General features: G+C 34.1%; 1 protein-coding gene across 1 annotated transcript in view; it reads left to right on the top strand.

The window, feature by feature from the left end:
- The first annotated feature begins 227 nt into the window (after nt 1-227).
- Nucleotides 228-26583, top strand: part of LOC138332293 (leupaxin-like) — a 68188-nt gene continuing 41832 nt past the window's right edge. Inside the window, exon 1 of the mRNA XM_069280325.1 lies at nt 228-565. Coding sequence (XP_069136426.1) covers nt 529-565 — 37 coding nt within the window. The 5' untranslated portion in view covers nt 228-528. The remainder of the gene's footprint in view (nt 566-26583) is intronic.

The following is a 26583-nucleotide window of genomic DNA, read 5'->3' as shown; positions in this document are numbered from 1 at the left end:
TGCGCCCTGTGAACTCTGGGGCATCCTCGATCCCAGGCTTTGTTTGTTGACATATTTTTAATAACTGCACACAGTTAAGATGTGGTCTTTTTAAATTCAAAATGATGTTTATCATATTAAAATAAAATCAAATTACATCAATTTGGTTGAATTATCAACAAAAAATACACCGAAGAATATTTGTTTTGAATTTTATTTTATAACTTCGTCAGGGAGCGAGGTTGTCAAGAGTTGACAAATATGGCGGATGAGAGTGATAAGTGCGACTTCCTCCGAGGTTAGTTGTGGTCGAACGGCTTAGTCAGAGCATCCACTCGTCTCTAGGGCCTGCTACTTAGGCGCTATTTCCCAAAAGTCTTATCAGGATTTGAGATATAAGATTCAGACACCACAGGAATCGACAGCACCACGTATGTCCTAACCCGTCTTCCCCTCGCGGAGGACGAGCATCAACTGAACCGGAAGTAACATTAAACATTTTTTGTCAGTTTTCGACAGCGACCCTACCTCCACCAAGATAACCATTTCATGCAAAACTACACGCAGAGAGTAATGGAAGATTTAGGTAAGTAATATTTACACCACATTCAAGTTTACAATAACCAAAACTCTCAGATTGGTCAGACTGTTAACGATAATTTTTGGTCATTACCACCATTTGGTGTTGTGTATTGCATGTGTTGGGATATTTCCAAAACTATGCCACCCATCCCTTATTTCGACAGGTGTGTATACAATAAATCTAAATTTCAGTTTTGCATGGCACCTACATTACGCTTCACATCACTTTTATTGTCATAGTTTATATTTGAGCTATTTTTTTGTAAAAAATTATCTTTATTCAAGAGTTAAAAATCATTTTGGATTATAAAATTTTGGGTCTGCATCAATGTCATTAAAATCAATTTCTGAATCAAGATAAAACGAAAAATGACTTAATACAAAAATGTCTGAAAATACAATATCTAAAAAATGAGATATTAATAAAGTTTTTTTCATTTATTTTTTTTTACTACACATGCACATGTCTTTATAATATATCGACATCTTTTGTAACTTGAAAAAATGAGAATCAGATGTATGTTTGTTCAACAGCTTATAATAGTATTGGTTCCATAGTAATCATGTTGAATCAAAACTACATTCAGGGAAATGGTGTATTTTTTGTGTGAATCTATTGCATATGTAGGATAAATTTGCATGTTGTAGAAATACAACATGTAGTTATCAGATATCCCTGCTTCGTATCAAAGTAACTCTATTTATTGCACTCAATGTATAGTCAAAACGTAATGTTTACTAGCTAACCTATAGCTAATTAAAAATTAATTAGTTCTACTTCTGATAAGATTTCCTCACACTTGATCCCAGAACTGAAAAATACAAATTACAACATTGAAATACTTGTGTTTGTATATTACCACTTGGCAAGTACTCGAGTTCTATCGTGAAATGGTTAATATTCCATTAATTAGCAAATATATATGGTTATGGATTCTAATTAAATACTCAATTTTAATCCAGGAAACAATTGACTGACAATTTCAATGTGAAGTATTTTCGTTGCAAGAACAAAAGAACAATTTTGCTAATGACTGAATCGACACAATGCAGTAACTATAATTATAAGTGGATATATAATAAAACATGATGTCATACATACCAATACACAACCATGCTATGATTATAGAGCCTATAATTTATTGACTTTTGAGTGGTATTTCAATAGCGTATATATAAAAGCTGAGCTGTATTTGCCTGTGATAACTGTATTCGCCGTAATTACTGCCCCTGTAAGCACCTCTTCCCTTTTCAAGAAAAGAGTTAAAGTTGTATAAACAGATCTAGATTAAATACCCGGGCCCCCTTTCCATGGATTTCACAATATTTTACAACATGTGATGCCTCTGACATAAGCATTGTATCCCATATTACATGCACTTGTGCATGTTTACTGTAACAGATGAAACAATTTACAATTATTTAAACCCCCTGGGCGCTTATTACAGCGAATGATATGGTATAGCATAAATTAGTGTTGATTTCAGATTCCTACCACTGAAATATAAATGGTAACGTTAATCATCTTCAAGCACAGAACTTGATCATTTAATTGATAAGACTTTTATTCTGTAGCCTTTTTTCCTTAGCTATATTTTTGTAGTAATTTACAACAGTAACTTTCTTTATTTAAGTTTTTGTCTACAATGAAATGTAAAAGAAAAAAGACACACTTTATTACTGTAGCTGGCACCCTTCTCCATACAGGCCTCGCCCCTCCCCTCTTCTGGAGAAAGCGTTAAAACAATGTTTTACAGTCTTTCACATTTAAATCACAACATAGTAATGTGTCTCAAAGGAAAGAGAGCTTATGCAGCAGCATGCATTTATTGTATCAGATTCATGTATACATGGATACAGAAAGAGTAAAGATATGGCTGTAACAGATTAATAAAATATATTACCTGTAAGTGATCAAGATCGGGTTATCTCAATCGAGGGCTAAGATTTTGTAACATAATCCCAACCGAGGCGTTAGCAGAGGTTGGGATGTTACAAAATCTTAGCCCGAGACTGAAATAACCCGATCTTGAGCACTTAAAGGTAATAGATTTTTTTTCTCGCGTCTCTCAGATATAATAAAACCATCTATAAATGCATTCAGTGTAAAATTATCCCGCCTTGGGCCTCCTGGTTCAAAGCAGATTGACCATTTCATCTGCCCTTCGAATTTAGTCATTCCGCGTAAAACTATAGTTCGGTTATATCAAAGAAAAAAGCTGATCAATCGGTACATACTATTTTAATCATTAAAATCAACAATCCAACAATGCATGGTAAATGCTGAATGTACATATTTCTAATAATATTGATTGTCTGAAGCGTGTGACGTCATCGATTTGAGAGTATGACGTCACATGCCATACTGTTACATGAATGGTGTAAAATTCCGCCAAAAATCGCGTAAAGGTACCAGACAGATCGGACGAGATAGAAAAATCTAGCACTGGGTATCATGTGAGATTTCCCTGTCCGAGGTGCGAGAATCATGTATACATGGGTACACAAAGAGTTAAGATATGGCTGTAACAGATTCATGTATACATGGGTACAGAAAGAGTTAAGATATGGCTGTAACAGATTCATGTATATATGGGTACAGAAAGAGTTAAGATATGGCTGATTTTTCTTTGTTCACAACTTATATTTTGGTTCCCTAATAAGCACCCCGCTTGTTACAGTTTTTAGTGCCTTTAGGCTCTAATTACAGTGAATACGGTACTTAAAGATATTCATTCATTATCATATTAATAATAAGCAGATAATTAATATTTCCACTTTGACACTTATTACCACTTAAATCATACATGGTGTTATCGCCTCCTGGTGTTGTACTTACAGCCTATTATTATAGTATTTCCTGTATTGCTGAGCTCTCTAGATGTATACTCACTAGATGTCTATCGTACAGAGTAGTGATGAATAACTCTATAATTACACTCTGTTTAAAGTTGGATGAAGGTGAGACTGCCATTATCTGATCATAAAGTGTATCAGCTGTTTCAATGATACACTGGATAGTTATTCAGAGGTTAGCCATGCATGGGTGTGTACATATACATATGTAATTGTTGATGCTGACATACCTAATTGAATATGAAAGTGACAAGCGTTATTAAATGTTATGTGATAATTCATTACATTCTTGTGAAAAAAGCCTAGGAATTTTTGGCTTTGCATGATCAAATAACTATTTAAAATCAGGATTTGAAGGTATAACAAAATCTTAAAAATTGTTACATTTGTAGGTAAGAAATTGCGATTTATCAGCAGATGAATTTCTAGTTTTAGTTCTACCAATTACTGACTTAAGTGAGCTACTTCATCAATACAAGCTAAATGTTATGGCTGAGGTCAGTGACTAACTGATTGATAGACTGCATGGGGAGTAATTATAAATAAAATTTATTCAGAAGTGAGGATAGTGTCTTTGAAGAAATGAACTATCTCAACAGTTGCAGAGGAAACTCCTCTTATTTAGTGGTTTTAGATAATTTATTGTCGCCTTTAATACTGTTGTCATTGATATATGGGAAAGTGTGGAGGACATACATGATATATATATCTATATATATTTTAGACAAAATTGTCATTCATTATATTGGAATCTGAAGCTTGTAATAGTTAGAATATGGCTGAGTTTTCTTTGTTCACAACTTATATTTTGGTTCCCTAATAAGCACCCCGCTTGTTACAGTTTTTAGTGCCTTTAGGCTCTAATTACAGAATTTGAAGCTTGATATTTATAATATGCAGTATACTAATTATATATATAATATTATTCGTATGTCAATTAATTAAAAACTAGGAACATATCTCTTCTACATACTTTCACATTTCAATTTGAAATTAAGTAGGGACTTAACTTCTGCAAGCATGTTCACTGTCTTATCTCCCCTTCCTGGTCAACTACTTACCGGTATACCTTTAGGGGTCATCTCCCCTTCCTGGCCTTTCACATTTTATGACCGTAATAAACACTCATCATACACTGCCACAAGAACAGGAGTTATCTCCCCTTCCAGGTATGGCAGCACCGTAAACTGTCATGAGAACAAAAGTTATCTCCCCTTCCAGGTATCACATCACCGTACACTGCCATTAAAACAAGGGTTATCTCCCCTCCCTAACTGATCACATGTATGGCTGTAAAGAAGACTTGTCGTATTACGCTAACTACCGTGACAACTAGGTAGATCATTCATCACAACGATGTGTAAACCAACACCATTCCTGACAGGCACATTTTCTTTATAGGGGTCTAGTGGCTAGAATAATATCTGAATATATCTGTGAGTGTAGTAGATGTGCTGTAGGTTTCATTTTGTCATTTAAAAGGGAAAGAAAATGTTTGGTAATAAGTGTCATTCAGTATATATATATATATATAGTATGCAGCTTTAATACAGTTCTATAGTTATGATCAGTGAGGGCCACAGTGGCCGGTGGCCAAGTGGTTAAGATGTCCTGACATATTTCATTATACCACAAGCCCTCAACCTTTGGATCCAGAGTTTGAATCCCATGTGGCTGGTAACAATATTTATATAAACTGATAGGACATAAAATTTATAAAACCAAACTTTTTAACTGACTTTCTTCTTAACATCTCCATTGATACCTCCTCACTTTTGACCTTGAGTTGAGTGCTCGTCCCTGTGAGGAAGGCTATGGATTCAGTCCCCTCGCCAATTGCTCGTCCCTGTGAGGAAGGCTATGAATTCAGTCCCCTTGCCGAAATACACCACAGTCTTAAAGAGTAGTAGTTTCTGTTCCTCCTTACCAATCAGCATAACAGGTTTGGGACAACTAGCTATATAGATCATTAGATTGTCCGTTGTAAGTTTAATGTAAGTGAATGGTGTGTGTTTGTTCAGTATCATTGGTGATATGATGCTTCAGTGAGAAGGGCAAGAATTCTAATATTCCAATGAGACACAACACGAATATACTGCAGCCTCATAAATCATATAAACATTCACACACACAACACATTGTATATGGAAAGGCTATCCTTAAATTACCTGAACTGTTAGATTGGGACGTAAGGCCAGATCAGTCGATTCAATAAAGGACATATCAGGTTTTTGTGGAGAAACCCTGACTACCCAAAGAAAAACCATCAGCATACGGTCTATATGTCACAACTGTCCAATGTCATAATATGGTCTTTGAACTTGTGGTCTAGAGGTGGAAGCCTAGTATTGTAGTAGGATGTTGTACAGCTGGGCTTATAAGCATTCTCATGGCAGCTTTAAACCTATACCTTTATCAGATGTTTTAAGTGGCTCATTTTAGACTATTCATCAAAATGAAGAGTAAGTTTATGTTGGTCATCATTGTAGAATATCTACTACAGGGATATATAACTAGTGATGCGGTAATTATAAATTTGATAGACAGTGCTTTAACAGTGGTGTCAGAATCCATGAAAACTGTCTTCTCATTGATAATATTGTCTCTCAAACTTCCCATCGTACAAACAAATCATTTGGAGTAAATAGTTCTGTGGAGAAAAGCATGAAAGGCCAACTCTGTGAATCTTTTTCTTTCCCTACGGAGTCTCAAAGTCTGGCATTTATCTAATGGTTGTGTCAGATTGGTTATGGATGCTTCTGTTTAAAAAATAAAACACTGGTATTTAAACAGGCAGTTTGTGTTGGGTTGTTGTGGCTACTTGTTCTGATGGTGGTTAAGGATTTGGTGAACTAAGACGTTCTGTATCCACTGTCTACGGTCCTATGTAAGTATCTCTATCTATACTCTCTGTATACCAGATGTTTCTTGTAATTACTTTCACACATTTAGTTATAGACTAAGTTTAGCCCACTTACTTGTCTGGAAAAAAGATGTTCTTTAAATGTTTTTTAAGTACGTTTAGAGACAAAATTGATATTATGTGATGATATTTAAAATGTGTTGGTGGGTATGTTTCAAAGATTTTCCTGTTAGTTAATTAACTGAAATCTCTTAAACTTTAAAGATTTTCAAGAGTTATTGCACCTTAATAGACAGAAGAAGTACACAGTTCTAGCTGTGCATACAATGGAAATTGATATTATGGATATTAGAGTCAGATTTTCAATTTTAAGTTTTACTGATTTACTACAATATAACTTCCCAAATCTGGAAATTATCGAAACAAGCATATTTGGCCAGTATAGACAGGTTTCTGCATTACCCCAGTTTTAATGACTGTAATTTAGATGGAAAATGCCATACAATGAAGCCGGTATAGACAGGGATCCATATTAGACAATGGTCAGTTTTCACAGGTTACACTGTATGTGTATTTGGCTTTTCATAATGTATGAGGAACATTTTAATCTGATCATGCTATTTACATGATTGACATAATTTTTGTGCCTGATTGACACACGTAGGTGTGAATAGGTAGTGAGAGTATGTACACGTGTACACCTGTGTGGTTTAATACCTGTGACCCTATACAGTCGTTAGTGATACCTTAGCGTGAGGTGATGATGACCTACCTGTCATATAATGTAATTGTCCTCAGTCAGGTAATGGGGAGGGTACGATATACCATAAATATTCAAATGTCAAGGTATTGATAAACGAATTGGCGGAACTACAACCAATATATTTATTCATTTCAGAAGAATTTAATGTGCTGAAATAACTATTTGTGGAACAGAATAGTTGAATGCAGAACTATATCCTCTAAGGATGACTAAACATTTGGGGTATCCCAATCACGGGCACATCTAGACTGATACGTTATATGTATGTAAAGTTGTGATTGTGGAGATTTAGCCCCTGATACAATTTGTGTGACATTTAGGATATGGACAGACCTTAATGTATTTTTGGCGTGGGAGCTGGGATATGATATGCTAAACAGGATGACACCAGATGTATGGGACACTCTATACCCGGGAATACCTGGTGTACAGGTGTGATAACGATGATGGTACTTTTAATTACCACGTACAACAAGGATTAAATGATGATATGGGATTGTGGGTAAATCTGTTAATATTCAAGCAATTATAAAAAAGGGAGATAATTAGATCTCAGATATATTCATTTCTTACAAAAATGTTGAATACTGTAATTGACTGTCATCAATAGATTATAATTATAGCCTAATGAGTCGATAAAGAAAAATGATGAACTCAGTGATGCATCAGAGAATTACCATTACAGTGTACATGTGGTGGAAACAGACTAGGTACTGGGACGCTAGGATTAGATCATCCTCGATACTCCAGGGGTTCCGATCACTTACGATCTCTACACCCCTGGACTATCTCATAGTGAAATTGAAGGCAGCTCAGCTGAAAACATTTGACCAATCACAGGCCAGCAAAGATTTCCTTTGAAGACTACAGAGAGAGCACGCCTAACATCAGAGTCACACAGTCAACCACAGTGTACCGTTATACGGTTCTTTTGATGTACATCAAAGGACTAAATTACCTGTTCTTTCCAGTTGTCTCCAGTTTTACTATGAGATAGTCCAGGGGTGTAGAGATCGTAAGTGATCGGAACCCCTGGAATATCGAGGATGGGATTAGATATGGAATAATAAAAACTTTAAATATTTGAGGTTGTTAAAAGTTTGGCATTTACAAATGTATTTTTTTCAAGCAATAAATCTGCTGTTAAGTTATGTGAGACTACAGTGGTATATAATCTCATAAACATTAAAAGATTCTCCAATTTCTCTTTGAAATTGCAGCATGTAGATTTGTGTTTGACGATGTGGAAGAAGTAAAAGGTTCTGCCATCTAGAATCCATGTGCTGAGATGTTAAAAGGTTGTTCACTTGTGTAATAAGCCACACCACAGATTGGTAATCACACGGACTGCTGTAGGGCGAGATCCATCTAAAAAACAGCATCAGCAGCAGCAGTTTAATTCTGTGATTCACAAGACTTCCCGCGGGTAGATAAGGACACTTAAGTACATATCTTTGTGTGTTTGTTCAACAGAAAAAAAACCTGTCAATAAAATAGAGGATGAATCATCTTCTGGTCCTTATTTCACCAGCCATGAAATTCTTCAATAGTTAAGATATCCTGACATATTACTACAAGCTCTCCTAGTTCACCTCTATGTAGGCATGCACAGTAATGCTAGATATTAACTGCTAGTCATTGGTTTTTCTCCTGGTACTCAGGCTTTTCTCCATTCCTAAAACTGGCACATCCTTAAATTACTCCAGCTGTTTAATTATAGGATAGTAAACCAAATAAAACATGAAACTGTCCAAAAGGAATACATGTGCTTAGTCTAACAAAAAAGTCTCAAGTTTCATAATTATATAGCCTTCCTTATCTTCTGTAATGCTTTAGACTGGAGATATTCAAATTAAGAAATTACCATAAGTTCTGATTCAAAAGGGAAGGGGGTTCATATTTTCAAGATTAAAACTGACGACAAATCAATGAATGGTGGTAAAATAAGGGCATTAACTCTTTAAAAAGTATCAACAACTTAGTGAAACTCTGCTAAAGTTAGCTTATGAGATATGAACAATGATTCCGTTTCATAGCTGTTGTATCATGTTCCCATCTACATGTCCAATCACCAATTTACATTTGTGTGTGTGAATATAAATGTTTGCATCAGTATTGGATTTATCTGTTTGTATGTATGATACTATCACTGGGTATATATTCTGGGGAGGGTGAGGAGACTCAAGTACTGTGATAGGAAATCCTTTAATCCTATCAGTCTTAACAGCTGTGCTACAGATCGACATATGGTCCAAAGAAGGATTCTGTATTGATAGAATTTGTTATCACCACTCTTTTATTATCATTTTTTTTTACTTGTGGGGTAAATCTAGGTTATAACTATATCTCTACATCTATAAACTCTCTCAATCTGTGATTCTCTCAACCATCAAGGTTACTTCCATTCTAAAATTGTCATGGGGTGATAACTAACTAGAGATTCCTCTTGAGTCATGGAGTTCAGTCCGCTCTAAGGTTATAACTTACATGCTGAAACCGAGGTGATAGCAAAACTCCCTTGAGTCATCAGAACTCAAATTTATTACAGAATTTTGTACTGGATTACAGACATATCTGTTATATGATTTATGTTTACAAAAATCTTTTGTAGGGGAGTTACAGACAGCTTTTCAAAGAAAGAAATATCTTCTGTAGGATTACAGTTATGAGCAAAGTTACAGCCATCTCTTCTTCCTATTTATACAAACAGACATATATAGAAATCTCATTTAGACAATTAAAGACCTATCTCCTTCCCATAGAATTACAGACTCCTCTTACAGCACTGAAGACAGCTACATATCATTTAAAAACATATGCTCAATAATTACAGGTACATCATTTTTACTGTGAAATCCCCCTTGGTTCTACAGGGGATAAAAAGCTTTATCATTTAACTGTTGTAGTGTTTACTGATATTCTCCTGATCACCTGGATCCTACCATTTATCATGATCACCAGGGCGACCTGTCACCAAATCTTTCTTACACTACTCCTAATTATACAGAGATTAATTTTAAAAGCTGACTTTAGTATTTGATGGTAAGAAAGATTGTACCGTTTTATGAGATTCCAACTAGCTGATAACAGGTCTTCAGAGTAAATAAAGGAACCGAGTGATTGATGGATAACTAAATCTGCTGTGTAATTTCATGGAGTCGTGACCTTAATTTCACAGGGTTACCACCTCAAATCTATCCACCCTGTTAAAATACACACTTTTAAATGATTATAGAATTATTTGTCGGTTTTAAGTAATCACTTAAGAATTCAAAGACAGATATAAATGTGTTTTTTTGTATCATGCTTTGAAGTTTTTAAACATCCGTTTTTTATGATAACATATAAATAGACTTGTATGATAGATGACAAAGCAGTTGTATTTTAACTTGAAGGGTAAATGTCGCTGATAAAAGTAGGCTGACCTACGCCCTACGTCTTGTTAGGTGTAATATGAGGAAGCCCGCGAGGGGCTGTGGTGACTTTATGTGTGAAATAAGATAAATATGGAAGGATGACATTGCATCTTTGTGACGGTGCACATCGTCAAGGTGTAGAGGTTCTCCTGTCTCGGGTAGCTCTATGTTAATGTGATGGAACGGTGATAGATAGCAGCGTCCTCTCTGACCTATTCCATATATACAAACACTGTTGCTTAGATTTCATAGAATGAATGGTAATTTTAACAAGTTATCATAAATTAATATGGTAAATAAATCGCACTGCTCCCTCTTTATTTTAGTGTTTTATATGCAGTGTTTTTGCAACAGGTAAATATGGTTCACAGTGCTAGAACGCTAAGACTCATTGTCTTCAAGGCTCAATTTTCAATAAAAATCTGTTACACAAAGATCAAATGACATACACATTATATAAATTAATTTTCATATGTGTTAACTGCAATTAACTCTAATATGTCTTGTGTACATATTTTTCAACTAGAACTAATATTAGAATCAGACAACTATCCATTCCACTTTTTTCAGAGTTACTTCCCCTGCAACAGATGATGAGAAAATATGTTCTGAAAAGAAAAAAATCATTTAAGTTAAAAGGCAATTCTTTCCGGAGATGTCGGAATGTGAAGGTGTTATTTGAAACGTTTCTTGTGATTATGGGAATTCTTTTATTATTTTTAAGAGGGATATTATAAGAATTTATCAAATTAAAATTGTTTAGGTTATGATATCACATGTGTCCTTGATAAAACTTATTTTTTTGGTTCAAACGGTACTGGTTGTGTTACTCTATATTATAATATAGGACTTAAAATGAAAATTGTACTCATAAATTTGATTTTCTATAAAGTATTTTTTTTAAACTTCTAAGTATATTTTAGTTACATCTAGATATAATTTCATAATTAATTAGATAACATTATGTTGTAAAATCATTTATGTATTAATTAATATGAAAATGAAGTCAAATTAACCACTCATGACGATTAGCACAGTTCAAATTTAAACTTGGAACTTTAAAATGTCGCCACACGTCATGCGAAATCGCTGGGAAAAAAAATTTTCATTTGACATAGATGTTCTGCTATTGCGTCACTGGGAGTTTAAACGGTGTCAGTTTTCTGTGCCCTAATCTGGTGAATCGGGGGAGTCCTCTGAAGTCTGAACATTGTCACCCCGAGTTACTAAGGGTGGAGTCCCCAAACTCTCGTCTATTGTTGTCCTTGTATTCATAAATTGTCTCTTCGGCTCATAGTGTCACCAATTGATCGTAAACGATAAAGTTACCGAAAATCTCTCAGACGGCTTTTGACTCTTAGAACCAAATTTGTCTACATATGTTAGAAAGATAAAAAGATATTTTTCAGATCTAAATATGGCTAGCACCTTCAGAGAAAAAAAAGATTGATATTTTTGAAATTGATATAGATAATTGACATGATGGCTCTATCTCCCACAGTTTAATAGTATATATATTACAAAATTTCTCCAACTCGTAATAAGTTGACTAACTAATTTGTCTACTTAATTTAACACCTCAAGAAATCAGATTAATTAAGTAGAAATTAAAATGATTTTAAATACGAGGTAATTAAATATATTTATAAAATCTATTAAAATGTACTTACAGCCCATTAAATCATTAGGGTAAGTTTATAGACGGCACCGTATAGGTGTGAGTTTATAAAATAAAGGCCGTCAAACTATAGACTCTTACACAAACTGGAGACCAGTCACCAGGGACAGCCGCTGTTCACCGATGCTATCTTGATATTTCAATTTTTTTCCCCCGATATTTTTTTCACATAATTACAGGGCTTTCATGTAAACTCATACCAAAGTAAAATGAGTATATACTGCGTACATGTATGTACTTAATGCAGTTTATAATCGCATGTTGTAATCAAAAGCTTAGATCAGAATTCAGGGACAAAAGAATAAGAAGAATTCTCGAGTCAAGATGGATTCTTTATGAAATGTCAGCATTCTTAGTGTAATGCTTTCAATATCACTTAAATATGTCATACTGCTTTGGTCTTTATTCAAAGATAAAAATGTGCATGTAAATAAAATTAAATATTGAAGGGTTGCCAGGTGCAGTGTGAGTGTGCAAATATTCAACTATAGACACTGTAGCCCTCAAGGTTGTGAGTTTGATTCACATGGGGCAGTTGCCAGGCTCTTCACTGTCAGTGTTTTTTCTCTGGGTACTCTGGCTTTCTTTGCTTCCAAAACCTGACACACTTTTATAAATTACTGGATGTTGATTGTACGAGGGCCATAAGCAAAAAGTTATCTGGATTCTTAAAAAGTTTAAATTGACATCACTTTATAAAGTTTTGCCTATTTGGTATATTTTATGTGCACTGGCAACAAATCAAAAGATTCCTTGAAACAGGGACTGAGTGTCCTTGAATCTGGTGATGAGTGGAATTGTGCTCGTTTCTCCCTTTGATCTCATGCCCTTCAGCTCTACAGGAAATAAATTTAAAGCATATACCAGAAACTTACAAAGTACATACACTAGATGTGATCACTCACCGACAAAACTGTGTATCGGTCTTGACCAGAGATTCCAACCTTGGACCTCTAGACTTCAGACACAATACTATATAGCCAAGTCACATTGTCATCGGCTGTCATCCCCCCCTCTTTCTCCTGTGTAAACAAAGACAAGATGAAGTGTATTCCTAATTGAATATCAGCGATGAGTCTGAGATCTCTGGTTACAGGTATTGAGAATCTTGTTGTAGATTTCTCAACTGAGTGTAACAACAGATAGAATTAGACTGGTGTAGACTACAATAGGGTATTGTTTACTGTCAGGCCACCCAGATATACATTAGTAGGGGTGTTCAGGGCCATCGACCAAGCATTTCTCTGTCTCGTGTACCTGCACTGTGTGCATCAGTGTTAAATACATAAGGATTTATAGGTATATGTGATGTACTGCCTTTAGATTTGTGGTCATGGCTGGCAACTTGCATCATATGATTACTGTTGTACAACTGATATCGCAGAGTATATGGATTTCAGATACACAATTTTATTCATTACTTGTGCTCTAATATTTTGACAGGGTTTCTGCTTTGAGAAGCCTAATACAAGCATGCATGGATAGATAGAGTTTATATACATGTGTATATCTATTTTGCTACAAAATTTATTATGCAACATTCTATCATAGAAGCATTCTTCTATATATGGCTATTTAGCTGAAATATCGAGAAACTCATCAGAATTATACAAATTGGAGGATATGGCATTTTTCATTGAAATACCTGCTATTTTTTTCTTTTACTTAGGTATATAAAATCATGCTTGCCTGTTTAGAAATGGAAGGGAATGACATCAGAGCTAGAAAGATAGAATGTATCTGAAGGTGTGTGTGCAATGTTTCTGGAGTGTAAAATAACGTCAATGTGCTGTGAAGTGGACTGAGATGTTGAGAGTAGTTATTTAGAGTACCAGATGTAACATACCTCTAACATACACATACTTTAAATTCTTCAAATATCTTTCCCTGTACAAAAATAAAACCTTATAGTTATGTAACCATCTACATAGATACATTATCACTGTAGCTTCATTGAAGCTGTCAAAGATGAATGTATTTATATTTTATCATTGAGCAGCATTTCTGGAGAATGTTACATGGCCAGCAATTAAAATACTATGTTTATAAAGCTTCTTATTTCAGTTTAACATTTAAAGATAGGTATATGAGGGTAAAGAGCAGGTGCTTTTCTAGTGATTTTTCATTGGTTTACTAATGGGGCAGGCCAGATTACCTCAGACAATCGTAGAATAGCTAGACTTCTATGGAGATATGGTAAGCTCTGGAGATTGAGCTGAAATGACTTGGCCCTATTTAGCTTTAAAGAATTAGCTGAAATGCATTGACCCAAGTGATGAGACAAGCTAATTTAGCTCTGAAGATTGAGCTGACTCAACTGTTGAAGCAGGCTCTGGATAAAGAGTTGTGGATTATCCCCCTTGTTGAGTCAGAAGACACTTGGTAGATATGTATTTTCCCTGTTAAGCCCCTGTAACCACATCATAAGTTCTTGGTAGCTTGTCTCTTTTGTCAAGTTGTAACCAGTTTTAGTTTGAGTAATGATATGTATGTTTACAGTTTTAAAAATCATATTAAAAATAATCTTCCTGTGTCAGTCATCATTTCTATATTGGATATCTTGTGTGTGGTGCAGCTCTGGGTTTAAAATGATGATGTTGTAAAGTTGTGTGCAAATGTTTATTACACTTCATCCCCCTTCATAACTCAATGATTATGATGTGTACCAGCACTGTGTATAAAAAAATCATCAACACCTCAACTGTTAAGAAAAAACGTTTCTCCCATGTAATCATATTTTGATAAGACTATGCTTAGAAATTAGAGCATACCAATGCAAATCTTCAATGACTTTCAAATCATGAGTGATATGAAGATCACATATTATATTCCATATTTAAACCTTTTGTTTTTACCACAACAAACACCTTTAAAACGCCTCTAATCGCCAATCCCCTTATTTCTTTCCATTTTAGACTTACCAAAATGTTTAAAAGCACATGGTTATTAGGGCTATTTGCCTATACAATATATTTTCTATAGACAATGCATTTGCTTGAAATTTCAAAAGACACCCTCTTTGGAACAATGCCGTTCTCCTGGGGACTATGACATCTTTGACATTCTTTTGTGGACAAGTCCATTCTCTCTGAAACAATAGCAACCTCTTTAGGCTCTAATAACCTCTTTCTGCACTGATATCCTAAGATCTTTGAGACAATGTCATCTTCTTTAGAATTATGACATCCTCTTTGGGGACTATGACATCCTCTTTGGGGACTATGACATCCTCTTTGGGGACCATGACATCCTCTTTGGGGACCATGACATCCTCTTTGGGGACTATGATATACTCTTTGGGGATAACGACATCCTCTTTGGGGACTATTACATCCTCTTTGGGGACTATTACATCCTCTTTGGGGACTATGACATCCTCTTTGGGGACTATTACATCCTCTTTGGGGACCATGACATCCTCTTTGGGGACTATGACATCCTCTTTGGGGACTATGACATCCTCTTTGGGGAATATGGCTCTTCTTTAGGACCATGACATCCTCTTTGGGGACTATGACATCCTCTTTGGGGACTATGACATCCTCTTTGGGGACTATGACATACTCTTTGGGGACTATGACATCCTCTTTGGGGACTATGACATCCTCTTTGGGGACTATGACATCCTCTTTGGGGACTATGACATCCTCTTTGGGGACTATGACATACTCTTTGGGGATAACGACATCCTCTTTGGGGAATATGGCTCTTCTTTAGGACCATGACATCCTCTTTGGGAAATATGACATTATCTTTGGGGGCTATAACATCCTCTTTGGAGACTATGGCATCCTCTTTCAGGGCTATGACATCCTCTTTGGACAATAACATCCTCTTTTTAATGATGACTTCCTCTTTGTCGACAATGACATCCTCTATGTGAAGTTAAATGTCTCGTTTGACAATGGGAAAGTAACGCAGATTACACCCGGTCTGGTGCAGTGCTATCTCCTGTATGCTGGCATGTATACATTGTTGGCGCGAAATGTTATGTTATTCGGAGTGACATTCATGCTGTGATGTGGGGCGTGGCCTAGACATCTTAGTAGGGAATATATACAGGTAAAGTTGGGTACACACAAAATCTACCTGTATTACTATCTACCTGTGTAGGGTCTGTGTACAGGAGTATATACAGTGACCGGATTGTTTACAACTTCGCTGGATCAGGTAAGAATTATTTTGTGGCAAATATTCCATCAGATGAATGATAATGTATATCTTTATATTTGTCTCTATTCCAGGTAAAATGGAAGTATAAATTAATTGACTTTGTCATAGAAGCATCATTGCAGAAACATAACTTTTATTGGTTTGTCAGTTTTCATTGGCAATGCTAATTCTTTGACAAACAGGTTATGTTTACTACTAGTAAGGTTGTAGAGCTGTAATATGTTTACTGATGTAGAATTTAGGTTTGAAAATAGATGTTTGTCAGGTACACAATATTTCATTCATCATTTAACAGGCTGAGGAAATCTATGAGACTTAGTAAGGGAGGTAACTGTATACAATGTTGATGATGGGGATTCCTAGCTGATGAATCTTCGTACCTATAGAAGTCTATTGTCTTGACATCTGTGTCTTGATGTATGAGTGAAAAGTGGATTTAACTTGATAAAAACTGTATTTATATATACTACTAAGGAATGATTAGCTGTTGTATTATGTCGTGACAACATAATCTGTGATTATATAAACAAGCTGTTGGGTGTATATATATTTATAGAAAGTTTGTTAATAATTTGCTTTGATCTTACTCACCTTGTGTTATAAAAAGTGTGCAGATTGAATTAGTATCTCACTAGAAATGATGTCTGTGTAGTTAAAAGATTCACAACTATATAGGTATCTATATGGGTACATTGAATACCCTGTGTGCATCAGCGCATCACATATTTTATTTAGATATTCACAAACTTTTGCAGTACACATTTTACTTTTGAACAACTCCTGTGCAATGCATATTTCTGCTATTCACACACGTACAATGCACATTTGTTAAATACACACCTGCACAACACACAATGCAAATCTGCATGTTACACACCTGGATAATACACGCGATACACACCTGCCTTATTCACACCTGTGCAATACAACATTCACAATACATGCATGTACAATGATACATGTTTCTATATATGTTGAGCTATACATTTGTATATTCTACACACATGATTTAAAGATCAGCTTTAGTTTGTTTATCTTAAGATTACTCTATAAAAGTAAAAATGCATATTGCATAAACAAATGTAGGATACAAGATCCCATTCATGCGATGCAGACTGACTGTCGATTCTGAGGCAGTAAAAGACCCACTTAACAACATTGCCATTTTAAAGACATTTACTGGGTGATGTGATTGCACATAACACCAGCAATTAAACTCAGCTCTGTCTATTTTTACTTTCTGAACTAACAACCAAATAAGCCCACATGGATGGGAGGCTGGTGGTAGTAGACAGATTAATTAGGTGTACTATTTGACATCATGTGGTTAAGTAATAACTGGTGATCCCGATTTAATACAGGAATGTATAGACTGGTGTATGGCCGACAAACAGATGTGAGTCTGCTATGTGGTAAAGGGAACTATTCCCCTGGTGGTGAAATATTACTGATGTTTAAGGAGGAATGGCATACCCTTAAAATAAAGTGATCGTGTGTATGTTATACATAGAGGATCTTACATGAGTGACTATGTGATATGGAATTTATCAAACGAGTTCAATAATTTGATATGTCACTGGCCTATAGGCGAGTGGCATATTAGATTATTTAACAAGTTTTATAATTTCATATCACATAGTCACAAGTGTAAGATTCTATTCATCACATAACTTTTATTAATAGAAATATAAGTAAAATTTTAGATTTCGTATCTATATAAAATAGTAGAAATCCGGCTTGGATGTGATGTTTCCGTCTACTGAGACAATCATGCGATGTCATATATAGATTATGAGGTGAAAACTACATATGACGTCACAATAGTGTTATTACACATGTGTCTTACGATGTTTATGACATGGCCGTATGACATGTCTCGACAGGCCAGTTATGTAATACTGGTTTTCTCCGAAATGCTGTTGTGTCTTTGTGTGTTACAGAGTTGTCTAAACCAGCATACATAACACAAACCAATACGAGTCTTGTCCTGCCCTATGTTGTCCTTATCCTATATTGCGACATTTTTGTCTACAAACAATTTCTATAATTTATAGGTTGATTGCTTTGTACCTGTAAACTTCAAAGTCCAAGTGAAATATTCTACCCTTTAGATTTATACCTGGACAAGTGGTCATCAAGCTAGTTATCTACAGGACTGGACAGTAAATATTATAATGACAGGTCATCGTGACCTTGTCCCTATCGGGGCTGTTACCTGGTCAGGTGAAAATCACTTCCTTTCACTGGGTACTAAGCTGCTGATAGACTTGTGATAAGGGTGAGACAAGGGGATAGGTTATATCTCATGCAAACATTGAATTGAAGTAGATTGACTTGATGCAGTGGCATTTTTGCCTGATTTTGGAAGAACAGTGGTAAAAAAGTTCCTAAGGAAACTGATATAAAAAAACAAAATTGCTGTGATTTTAATTCATGTCCTTTTGGAAAGCGACCAATATAGGCCCCAAAAGACCCTAAAAGTCCTGAGATTGAAAGATACAACAACAGGCAATATCTCACATTCAGATACCTAACGATGATCCATTGATGCTATTTATGTCACTATTCAGGATTATAGACTTCATATGAAAGTAACATACAGTTGTAAAGTGTTTACAAATTCAAGCGTTTTGTTGATTGCTTTGAAAGTGATAATTGGATGAAGATCTATGCAGTATTATCACTCAACCTATTAGTTCAGCTCCTACAAAATATTGACCCTAGACTCGAGGGTCAGCTACTGTGTGACCAGCTTATCTCCCCTACATAGCTAGGTTGCCATGTGAAGTGGACCATTTTGGCGGGTTTTGAACTGAAGTAGTTCTATAAAGATCTAGTTAGTGGATTCCAATTCTACCCTGACAAAGTTTGTTATACAGTCCGGCAGACATTTGTTGTGACGTGGAGATTATGTGAGTAAAAACGCTCCAAATCTTTCTGGGCCAGTTTCAACTAGATTAGGTGGCTGTAATGTTAACTTAATTGTTTGTTATTGTATCCCATTATAATCATTGTCTTAATCAATATGTTTGTGCTGCAGCATTGATATATTACATCTCGTAAGATTCAAAATTATTTCTTTTGGTTCAAATACAAAACATTTTACTTAATATTTCTATATACCTGTACTGTATACACAAGTGTACACTGACCTTGTTAACTACTGTTAGTTCAATTAAGAGCCAGCTGACTCGAAGGATCAAGTGTATAGATGATTGTGAGTTCAGGACATTGTGTCCATCGTGGAGGGTTGGGTGCAAGTAAACTACAAAAACTATATATTTATTGTGTGATTGATGCCTATAGACCATTACAGTTGGTATAACCCTAGAGTTAAGGTGAGTGAGGCCAGGGGTATGACCCTAGAGTTTAGGTGAGTGAGGCCAGCCTTAGTACCTCAATGTCAGGATGTTTATATTGATTATAATTGTGTTTATATATACAGGCAGCAAAACAGGAGGAGTGGATCTTTTATTGTTCAGAGTTTTATATCACTAGACCTCTGTATTTCTAGATCTGTAGACTGAAATCTTACTAGTAGTTTGTGGAAACTACAGGAAGATATATAGAAAGTGGAGATAATTACTGGAAAATTAACTGGAAAGAGTATTATGTGTTAATGCATATTTTATAACTTACGTCCTATTGGGATTGTATGTGTTGTTATGAAATGATTACATTATATTTTGTGACCATGAAAACAAGCCTCTATCAACAGGTAAGTTGGAAGAGTTCACATAGAAATGAATTTTATTGCTATGTCATCACCACTTTGCTTTGGTTCTTAATGATTTGGTTCTTAATGAATTCTTTTCTGAAGTGACAGCTTTCTTCCATATTTGACAGAGAAATGCTGTTGGTAATTATAATATATTCTTTCAATTTAAATTGGATTACTGCAGCTATCTGTGATAATCATTTTCTGTAACATTTGGACTAGTTAGATCTGGGGCTGCTGTAGCCAAGTGGTTTAGATGTATGTCTCGACATATTACCATAAGCCTTCCACCTCCGAGTCGGGAGTACGAATCCCATGTGAGGAAGGCTAGGACCTGGCTGCTAGTCGATGGTTTTTCTCTCAGTACTCTGGCTTTCCTCCATCAACAAACTTTGCAGGTCTGTATAAAACTAAAAATAAAAATAAAATAAAAATGAAAAGAAGAAATGCTGCATCTATAGTCCATTTGATTCCAGCTTTGATGAATGCAGCATTTGCAAAATTAGAAATTAAAGAGAAAAAATTAGCTACTTAAGTTTTTAATGCTTTAACCAAAAATGTACATTAGAATCTATGAAGTAGCCTTTATTGCAGAATTTTTGGATGTGTCATATCATTCCAAATCAAATTTTATTTTAGACCCCCTCCCTCCCTGTTAGAAACTTGAATGACTAATGATCAAGGTATGAATGAATGCTAGGTAATGTTTATATAATCTCTAACCGTTGTAATTACTGATGTATTGTCTAACACCCGATAAACAACTTCAGTTTTGTATTCTATGTGCTTTGAATCAGTGAAGATAGGGAGATTTAATATGTAGGAAATTCAGAATCATCAAAGATGATGGGGAGAATTAATAAAGAAGAGAATTCTAGCTGATGGAATATTGTGGTTAGACCGTCTGTCTGTACAGACAGTGACTCATTTTGGTCGGTGTTGCCTTTCTCTTTTTACTGGTTTCCCCACTGAAGATGATACTGGTAGATAAAAGATCTGTACTTCGTAACTCATTGCATTCTCCATATTATACTTTTCGAAGTCTGGTAATATATGCTCTATCCTTCTGTATAATTACTGCACCCTTGATCTTGAAATAAGTACAAATCCCCTGAATATATAAAGAGTGATATAGAAATCTTGAATGTTGAAAGTTTTTTTTCGATATGGAGCCTTTTGGGAGGTTATGGGTGTAAATATAAACATATAAAAGAATTGATAATAAAGGAGGTTCCATGGTAATGAAGATAAATAGAAACTCCAGAACAAAAGAATTGACAATAAAGGAGGTTACATTGTAATGAAGATAAATAGAAACTCCAGAACAAAAGAATTGATAATAAAGGAGGTTACATATGGTAATGAAGATAAATAGAAACTCCAGAACAAAAGAATTGACAATAAAGGAGGTTACATGGTAATGAAGATAAATAGAAACTCCAGAACAAAAGAATTGACAATAAAGGAGGTTACATGGTAATGAAGATAAATAGAAAAACTCCAGAACAAAAGAATTGACAATAAAGGAGGTTACATTGTAATGAAGATAAATAGAAACTCCAGAACAAAAGAATTGACAATAAAGGAGGTTACATTGTAATGAAGATAAATAGAAACTCCAGAACAAAAGAATTGACAATAAAGGAGGTTACATGTAATGAAGATAAATAGAAACTCCAGAACAAAAGAATTGACAATAAAGGAGGTTACATCGTAATGAAGATAAATAGAAACTCCAGAACAAAAGAATTGACAATAAAGGAGGTTACATTGTAATGAAGATAAATAGAAACTCCAGAACAAAAGAATTGAATAAGAAATAAAGAGGTTACATGTAATGAAATGATAAATAGAAACTCCAGAACAAAAGAATTGACAATAAAGGAGGTTACATTGTAATGAAGATAAATAGAAACTCCAGAACAAAAGAATTGACAATAAAGGAGGTTACATGTAATGAAGATAAATAGAAACTCCAGAACAAAAGAATTGAAATAAAGGAGGTTAATGTAATGAGATAAATAGAAACTCCAGAACAAAAGAATTGACAATAAAGGAGGTTACATGTAATGAAGATAAATAGAAACTCCAGAACAAAAGAATTGACAATAAAGGAGGTTACATGGTAATGAAGATAAATAGAAACTCCAGAACAAAAGAATTGACAATAAAGGAGGTTACATGGTAATGAAGATAAATAGAAACTCCAGAACAAAAGAATTGACAATAAAGGAGGTTACATGGTAATGAAGATAAATAGAAACTCCAGAACAAAAGAATTGACAATAAAGGAGGTTACATGGTAATGAAGATAAATAGAAACTCCAGAACAAAAGAATTGACAATAAAGGAGGTTACATGGTAATGAAGATAAATAGAAACTCCAGAACAAAAGAATTGACAATAAAGGAGGTTACATATGTAATGAAGATAAATAGAAACTCCAGAACAAAAGAATTGACAATAAAGGAGGTTACATATGGTAATGAAGATAAATAGAAACTCCAGAACAAAAGAATTGACAATAAAGGAGGTTACATGGTAATGAAGATAAATAGAAACTCCAGAACAAAAGAATTGACAATAAAGGAGGTTACATATGGTAATGAAGATAAATAGAAACTCCAGAACAAAAGAATTGACAATAAAGGAGGTTACATGGTAATGAAGATAAATAGAAACTCCAGAACAAAAGAATTGACAATAAAGGAGGTTACATGGTAATGAAGATAAATAGAAACTCCAGAACAAAAGAATTGACAATAAAGGAGGTTACATTGTAATGAAGATAAATAGAAACTCCAGAACAAAAGAATTGACAATAAAGGAGGTTACATATGGTAATGAAGATAAATAGAAACTCCAGAACAAAAGAATTGACAATAAAGGAGGTTACATGGTAATGAAGATAAATAGAAACTCCAGAACAAAAGAATTGACAATAAAGGAGGTTACATTGTAATGAAGATAAATAGAAACTCCAGAACAAAAGAATTGACAATAAAGGAGGTTACATCGTAATGAAGATAAATAGAAACTCCAGAACAAAAGAATTGACAATAAAGGAGGTTACATCGTAATGAAGATAAATAGAAACTCCAGAACAAAAGAATTGACAATAAAGGAGGTTACATCGTAATGAAGATAAATAGAAACTCCAGAACAAAAGAATTGACAATAAAGGAGGTTACATATGGTAATGAAGATAAATAGAAACTCCAGAACAAAAGAATTGATAATAAAGGAGGTTACATATGGTAATGAAGATAAATAGAAACTCCAGAACAAAAGAATTGACAATAAAGGAGGTTACATGGTAATGAAGATAAATAGAAACTCCAGAACAAAAGAATTGACAATAAAGGAGGTTACATGTAATGAAGATAAATAGAAACTCCAGAACAAAAGAATTGACAATAAAGGAGGTTACATATGGTAATGAAGATAAATAGAAACTCCAGAACAAAAGAATTGACAATAAAGGAGGTTACATGGTAATGAAGATAAATAGAAACTCCAGAACAAAAGAATTGACAATAAAGGAGGTTACATTGTAATGAAGATAAATAGAAACTCCAGAACAAAAGAATTGACAATAAAGGAGGTTACATGGTAATGAAGATAAATAGAAACTCCAGAACAAAAGAATTGACAATAAAGGAGGTTACATATGGTAATGAAGATAAATAGAAACTCCAGAACAAAAGAATTGACAATAAAGGAGGTTACATATGGTAATGAAGATAAATAGAAACTCCAGAACAAAAGAATTGATAATAAAGGAGGTTACATATGGTAATGAAGATAAATAGAAACTCGAGAACAAAAGAATTGACAATAAAGGAGGTTACATCGTAATGAAGATAAATAGAAACTCCAGAACAAAAGAATTGACAATAAAGGAGGTTACATGGTAATGAAGATAAATAGAAACTCCAGAACAAAAGAATTGACAATAAAGGAGGTTACATTGTAATGAAGATAAATAGAAACTCCAGAACAAAAGAATTGACAATAAAGGAGGTTACATGGTAATGAAGATAAATAGAAACTCCAGAACAAAAGAATTGACAATAAAGGAGGTTACATGGTAATGAAGATAAATAGAAACTCCAGAACAAAAGAATTGACAATAAAGGAGGTTACATTGTAATGAAGATAAATAGAAACTCCAGAACAAAAGAATTGACAATAAAGGAGGTTACATTGTAATGAAGATAAATAGAAACTCCAGAACAAAAGAATTGACAATAAAGGAGGTTACATGGTAATGAAGATAAATAGAAACTCGAGAACAAAAGAATTGACAATAAAGGAGGTTACATCGTAATGAAGATAAATAGAAACTCCAGAACAAAAGAATTGACAATAAAGGAGGTTACATTGTAATGAAGATAAATAGAAACTCCAGAACAAAAGAATTGACAATAAAGGAGGTTACATATGGTAATGAAGATAAATAGAAACTCCAGAACAAAAGAATTGACAATAAAGGAGGTTACATATGTAATGAAGATAAATAGAAACTCCAGAACAAAAGAATTGACAATAAAGGAGGTTACATGGTAATGAAGATAAATAGAAACTCCAGAACAAAAGAATTGACAATAAAGGAGGTTACATTGGTAATGAAGATAAATAGAAACTCCAGAACAAAAGAATTGACAATAAAGGAGGTTACATTGTAATGAAGATAAATAGAAACTCCAGAACAAAAGAATTGACAATAAAGGAGGTTACATATGGTAATGAAGATAAATAGAAACTCCAGAACAAAAGAATTGACAATAAAGGAGGTTACATGGTAATGAAGATAAATAGAAACTCCAGAACAAAAGAATTGACAATAAAGGAGGTTACATGGTAATGAAGATAAATAGAAACTCCAGAACAAAAGAATTGACAATAAAGGAGGTTACATTGTAATGAAGATAAATAGAAACTCCAGAACAAAAGAATTGACAATAAAGGAGGTTACATATGGTAATGAAGATAAATAGAAACTCCAGAACAAAAGAATTGACAATAAAGGAGGTTACATTGTAATGAAGATAAATAGAAACTCCAGAACAAAAGAATTGACAATAAAGGAGGTTACATATGGTAATGAAGATAAATAGAAACTCCAGAACAAAAGAATTGACAATAAAGGAGGTTACATTGGTAATGAAGATAAATAGAAACTCCAGAACAAAAGAATTGATAATAAAGGAGGTTACATTGTAATGAAGATAAATAGAAACTCCAGAACAAAAGAATTGACAATAAAGGAGGTTACATGGTAATGAAGATAAATAGAAACTCCAGAACAAAAGAATTGACAATAAAGGAGGTTACATGTAATGAAGATAAATAGAAACTCCAGAACAAAAGAATTGATAATAAAGGAGGTTACATATGGTAATGAAGATAAATAGAAACTCCAGAACAAAAGAATTGACAATAAAGGAGGTTACATGGTAATGAAGATAAATAGAAACTCCAGAACAAAAGAATTGACAATAAAGGAGGTTACATGGTAATGAAGATAAATAGAAACTCCAGAACAAAAGAATTGACAATAAAGGAGGTTACATCGTAATGAAGATAAATAGAAACTCCAGAACAAAAGAATTGACAATAAAGGAGGTTACATTGTAATGAAGATAAATAGAAACTCCAGAACAAAAGAATTGACAATAAAGGAGGTTACATGTAATGAAGATAAATAGAAACTCCAGAACAAAAGAATTGACAATAAAGGAGGTTACATATGGTAATGAAGATAAATAGAAACTCCAGAACAAAAGAATTGACAATAAAGGAGGTTACATCGTAATGAAGATAAATAGAAACTCCAGAACGGTAGTTTGAGTTAAGTCAGTTTTAACCACTACTACATATAGCCAAATATGTGTGACATATTTAGCCTACAGTGTTCAGACATGAGCGAAAATATTTACAGGTGAAAATAGTAAATTTATCGGGGTTAAGTTTAGCTGGATGAATAAATCTAACAGGACTGCTGTAGTTGTAACATATAAATGTGAACGCGTTCAGAGGGGGGAAAAATCTCATAGCGGTAGATGACCTGTGCTATATTATATCTTACCAGATTTTAGGATACAAAACAATGTCGTGTTTCTGAGTGTCATGGTTGACATTAGCTCACTTCCAGTATTTAGCTTACAGATAAAAAACATGAGACATTGCTGTATCAGTCAGAGAGTTATTATAGATATATGTGCACTGTACAGATGACAATTTCTTAATGACACTTTTAATGGCCCCTTGCTGAGATCCCCCACTGACGTATATTTTTATGTCTATACATAATAAATGCAAATGTTTATTTCTGTGAAAGGAATTGCCAGGGTCAATCTTTTGATGGAACTGTGAAAATTAAATGTATTCCAGTTAGATCCCTTATGTCTTTTATATGCTCCCTTTTTTCGATGCCCTACCTGAACAAATTATCAAATAAAAGAATTGTTCGGACATTTATAGATCTGTCAAATAATTCAAAATTAAGGAAAACCTTATATATAGGAAATAAAGTCTTAATTTCTGAAAGAA

This window comes from Argopecten irradians, chromosome 9 (assembly GCF_041381155.1).
Source record: "Argopecten irradians isolate NY chromosome 9, Ai_NY, whole genome shotgun sequence".
Lineage (NCBI taxonomy): Eukaryota > Metazoa > Mollusca > Bivalvia > Pectinida > Pectinidae > Argopecten > Argopecten irradians.
This window is presented reverse-complemented; position numbering and strand designations above follow the sequence as displayed.